Genomic DNA, 5638 nt, shown 5'->3' with positions numbered 1-5638 from the left:
TTATCAAATCTAGACATAATATTTCTGAGTAAATAATATAAATTCAAATTAATTTTTTTTTGTCAACGTTGGGTATAAAGAATAAGTATTTAGTAAAAATATACTAGAAAACTTACATCTTCTAAACGATTTAACGCATAACGCAAATCTTGTTGTCGAAACCTCTTTTTCTCTTCATCATAGAATCGAACAACTTTCTGCAGGACTCTTCATCCTTAAACCATATGTTTCCTGTACTCATGGAATCTTAATCTTCTAAATTATCATCATCATCATGGTCCATTTCAAACTTTGATGATGATTCATCGTCCTCGTCATAATCTATGTCGCTTTCAGAAGAATGTTCATCATCTCCGTCGCGGCTGCTCTCATACAGCGAATTGTTTGCGATTCATTGAAAGAAATCATCGCTAAAATATTTGGGGATAGTTTGTGTTATTGCTTTAACTGAAAAGTACAACAAACCGAAGTGATGATCTACCCTCTAATAAGGATTCGCCTGGGCATTAAGAAAATCCAGAAAATTCTTCATCTTTTCAACGTATTTTTCTTTTTCTTAATGGAAATCTTCAGTTTAACTTCTTGATCCATCGGATTTTATTGCTTTTCACCTTCTTTCTTCACCTTCTATTCTTTCTTGACCTTACAAGTTTCATCTTTTTTCAACTTCTTTTTCTTCTTGACCTTATATTCCTCTACTTTTTCTTCCTCTTATGAACTTTAACAATTCTCTTTCTTCACCTTCTTTCTTGACGTAGTGGCACATCATCATCTTCATCAGATTCATTTTTTCTTTTAAATGATTCAAGTGCAGGCAAGGGTATATCTTCTTCACTTTCTTCATCTTCAAAACTATCTTCCAATTTAGGTACATCTTTGAATTGAGATAAATTATAATCACAGCTGAAATGTTTGGATCCTTTTCCTCATCATTTTATTCTTTCACCTAACATTAATTTTCTTCTTTCATCATCCTCAACACAGTTGAATAATTATTTTTGTAATAATTTTCTCTTCTTTCTCATTAATTTTCTTTGTCATTTTCAAATTACTCACATTTAATCCACATCGCCTCATCCAATTCATCCAGTCTTAATTTAAACTCATTTTCTCTCGATTTCAATTCTTTAGGAAACCTTGCCAAACGACCATTGAAATGAACCAACTTCGATTCAATCCACTCTGCCAAGATTGAACCATCATGGCAGATGAAAATGCTCTATCAAGTTCGCCAATAATTCAATCTTCACCGCCGTTTCAGGATTTAAAACATCCCCAGTTTCCTGCAATAGAAGAGACGCAAGTTTAACTGATTGTGTTGTTAAATGCTCGAAAACTCTTGCACTTAATTCAGAGTCTTTTGCACATCCATAATTGCATTTAAATTTCTATCAAACTAAACCAAAATGAAAGTAAACTCTTGTCAAAAAAAACGTCTTCAAATTTTGAATAAACTGAATTGAAAAATGCAAACTGATAAGTGATAAGCAAAAAAATGAATGACTTTCGTTCTGAATAAACGTGTACCAAAAAAAAACTAAATAAAGTCCAAAAATCATACCTTTACTAATTACAATTATTTAACAACTCATCCAAACGTCTTGATCTTCTTAATCAACCTTTTTGATCCGACGCTTAACGTCGCTTCTGTTGGTCGCCAATTTGTAACACGACGGATGCTATCGCTTATGAAATACAAATGTAAAGTATAAAAAAAATCTTCAAGCCACTTCCTTTTCCGGAGAGGAAGAACTTCAACTTCTGCTTCTTCAGATCAGCACACTTCTTCTCAATCGAGCTAGGTTTTTACAGTTCTGGAGACCTCAACCGTCTTTCTTCAAGATTCGATGCGATCTCCCCGAAATTCTGTAAAATCATTGCACCGTGGAACGTTGTTTCCAGTGTTGTCAACTTTACCACAATACAAAATATTAAGCTAAAAACACGTAGAAGTTATAAGGATTCTTCAGAAGAAAGAAGAAATTGATTGAAAAAATCTGTTTATTCCCTAATTCGTGACTTTTTTTTATATAAATATGGTTTGACCAAATGACATTTTTACGAATATAAATCGAAACGTTTATGGAACAAACCAAAAAAAAAAAAATTGGCGTTGCAATTTTGTAAATTAACAAAATGACATGTGTCAAATAAGTTGCGTAACATTTGCAAACGAATCGAATTTGCAAATGTTGCACATGAAGGATAAATATAAATTTTTATATATAATTAGCTAAAAACACGTACAAGTTGTAAGGATTCTTTAAAATCTGTTTATTTCCTAATTCGTGACTTTTCTTTCTAAATATAATTTGACCAAATGACATTTTTACGAATATAAATCGAAACGTTTATGGACAAACCAAAAAAAAAAAAAGTTGGTGTTGCAATTTTGTAAATTAACAAATTGACATGTGTCAAACAAGTTGCGTAACATTTGCAAACGAATCGAATTTGCAAGTGTTGCACATGAAGGATATATATAAATTTTAATATATATTTAGCTAAAAACACGTACAAGTTATAAGGATTCTTTAAAATCTGTTTATTTCCTAATTCGTGACTTTTCTTTATAAATATTATTTGACCAAAAGACATTTTTACGAATATAAATCGAAACGTTTATCGAACAAACCAAAAAAAAAAAGTTGGCATTGCAATTTTGTAAATTAACAAATTGACATGTGTCAAATAAGTTGTGTAACATTTGCAAACGAATCGAATTTGCAAGTTTTGCACATGAAGGATAAATATAAATTTTAATATATATTTAGCTAAAAACACGTACAAGTTATAAGGGTTCTTTAAAATCTGTTTATTTCCTAATTCGTGTCTTTTCTTTATAAATATGGATTAACCAAATGTCATTTTTACGAATATAAATCGAAACGTTTATGGAACAAACCAAAAAAAAAAAAGGTGGCGTTGCAATTTTGTAAATTAACAATTTGACATGTGTCAAACAAGTTGCGTAACATTTGCAAACGTATCGTTTCATAGAGAAACAGTGATAATAATTACGTTTTGAATAGTTTAAGCATTGAAATAAGTAAAGTAAGGTATGATGTGTCCACTTCTTCGTTTGCTGAAGATCAGTTTTATCCTGGATTGTCCTGGTAAGATTAAATACGTTTAAATTAAGAATTTTCTGAAAGTTTAGTAAAACAACAATAGCCAATTAAAAATTAGTTAACAATTACTTATTAAACTTTATAGAACAATCAACTCAGTTGCAACAACAACAACTGAAAGAAGTTACTTTAAGTCTCAAAACTATTCGGTTTCCAAACAATGGTAAAACATAACGGTTTTCGGTTTCGGTTTTTGAACAGCTTGTAATAACAAATTATAGAAGATAATCATGATCCAAACTGTAACTAATAAACTAATGTTCGTCGCTTTTCTAACTTTAAGTCTCAAAACTATTTGGTTTCCAAACAATGGTAAAACATAACCGGTTTTCATATAGAATATCGGTTCAAACGTGATATGAAGAAATTCGGTTTTCGAACAGCAAATTATATAAGAAAATCATGATCCAAACTGTAACTAATAAACTAATGGTAATGGACGGTTGTGGTCATCAATTTGAAAATGAGCGCATCCAAAGGAGTTTGAATCCTTCGACGCGGACGGACAGGATCAATCCAAAAATGGTCTCGGGCACGGTAGAAAGTGCACCGCTTTAGTTATTATAAGTCTCAAAACTATTCGGTTTTCAAACAATGGTAAAACACAACGGTTTTCATATAGAATATCGGTTCAAACGTGATATAAAGAAATTCGGTTTACGAACAGCTTTTACTAACAAATTATATAAGAAACTCATGATCCAAACTATAACTAATAAACTAATGGTAATCGATGGTTGTGGTCATCAATTTGAAAATGAGCGCATCCAAAAGAGTTTGAATCCTTCGACGCGGACGGACAGGATTGATCCAAAAACGGTCTCGGGCACGGTAGAAAGTGCACCGCTCAGATGTCGATAGGAAATAGCAGCAAGGCAAGGACCGAACGAAGAACGTGCCGCCGCTTATCCCAATAATTACCGATTGGAATCTATATAAATTTCATTTTATTGAGCGTTTCGAAAACGCGATTGCCACATTCCCATAGATTATATTCACTCTCTTAGTTTTTTTTTGTTACTTCTTGTTTCAATAGTTTCAATACGTGAAATATCGCCTGCGCAATTAAAGACACAAACTTATATATTCTTAATACAACGTTTTCATTTTTCTACTCCAGAATTTTTATAACGATTTTCTTTTCAAATATTTAATTTATTTGTCTATGAAGAAATTTCAGTAATTATGTTACATTATTTCCTAAATTCTGTAAATTTTCTGTGCTTTGCGTGAAATTCAATATAAAATAATTGTTGTATTAAATATAGTCCTGTTTCGTTAAACTCTTGATTAAATTTTAATAACTGAGAAGGTAAAAAGAATAGGTTTAAAACGAAATAATTCAATACTAAATCTATAATTTGGATGTGATCTATGATTTCGTGATTCACACGGATGCTGGTATCAATTTTAGAAGTGAAGTAGAGAGAAAAAAATAATGATAAATATGGGATGTGAACCATTATGTGTTGCCGTCTTGACCGGATTATATGACTCGCATTAAATGTTTGAATTGAGACGATTACGTGAGAGTATTATTGCGAGTTCTTCGGGCAAGGTTTTGCCCATTTTCGGCACACAGTGTAGGTCATTACTTCCTCCGATTGCAACATCCATTAGCGAATACCACTTTCATACTGAAAATAAACATTACTAAGTAAACTACTTCTTCGATTTGTTATCAAATCTAGACAGATGAAATGTATACAATTTGTTGTAGTTCAATAATCATATTTCTGAGTAAATAATATAAATTCAAATTAAATTTTATTTTTGTCAACTTTGGGAATAAACAATAAGTGTTTACAAGAAATATACTAGAAAACATATATCTTCGACAAGATTTAACGTATAACACAAATCTTGTTGTTGAAACCTCTTTTTCTCTTCATCATAGAATTAAACAACTTTCTGCAAGTCTTCTCATCCTGTACTCATGGAATCTTGATCTTCTAAATTATCACCATCATCATGGTCCATTTCACTCTCTGATGATGATTCTTCGTCCTCGTCATAATCCATGTCGCTTTCAGAGCACAGGAGATGAATGTTTTTAAATAATTGACCATACAATATAAACAAGGTATTTCGTGAAATTTTCAAGATTTTCAAAGTGTTTGGAAAATCTCGATATACTTCATGATAACATATAGAGAAGAAATAAAAGTAAAATGTGTTTTTTTTTTGTAAAATTCAAATTTATTTTATCAAATAGAAAGAGAATAATATTTCTTAACATGGTAACTATACAACAAAGATGTTGGAGTAGATATTTGAGATTCTGTGTGATTGTTGTACAGTACAAGGGAAGATTACATAATTCTTCGGAATCCATTGAAATTTGCAGAATTCACTAGATTAAGAGGAAGAGCAAGTCGAACTCTAGTCACTATACTTTTCATCATGGCTATCCTCTTCACTTTCTGTGTCCCTCATGAAAATGTCATCTTCGTATAGGAATTTCAATATATTTTCATTTGAATGAAATTCATTCCGATCCTCAGTCC

General features: G+C 31.2%; 1 protein-coding gene across 1 annotated transcript; it reads right to left on the bottom strand.

Moving 5' to 3' along the window:
* Positions 1–247: 247 nt before the first annotated feature.
* LOC108563447 (clumping factor A-like) lies at positions 248–5153 on the bottom strand. The gene is made up of 3 exons (XM_017922121.1): positions 5066–5153; positions 742–874; positions 248–362 (listed from the first exon to the last, which is right to left on the bottom strand). The coding sequence occupies exons 1-3, from the start codon at positions 5151–5153 to the stop codon at positions 248–250; spliced, it is 336 nt and encodes a 111-aa protein (XP_017777610.1).
* Positions 5154–5638: the final 485 nt, after the last annotated feature.

Source organism: Nicrophorus vespilloides, unplaced genomic scaffold (assembly GCF_001412225.1).
Source record: "Nicrophorus vespilloides isolate i.1.1-1 unplaced genomic scaffold, Nicve_v1.0, whole genome shotgun sequence".
In the NCBI taxonomy this organism is placed as follows: Eukaryota; Metazoa; Arthropoda; class Insecta; order Coleoptera; family Silphidae; genus Nicrophorus; species Nicrophorus vespilloides.
The sequence above is the reverse complement of the archived record's forward strand: the minus strand, read 5'-3'. Positions and strand labels throughout refer to the sequence as shown.

Excerpts from the sequence above, each read along its gene's own strand:
- LOC108563447 (XM_017922121.1), bottom strand. The coding sequence starts at position 5,153 with ATGGATTATGACGAGGACGAAGAATCATCATCAGAGAGTGAAATGGAC. Across the intron at positions 875-5,065 it reads AGAAGATCAAGATTCCATGA|ATGTACCTAAATTGGAAGAT; the intron begins GTACAGGATGAG and ends CTCAATTCAAAG. Across the intron at positions 363-741 it reads CCACTACGTCAAGAAAGAAG|CCGCGACGGAGATGATGAAC; the intron begins GTGAAGAAAGAG and ends GTATGAGAGCAG.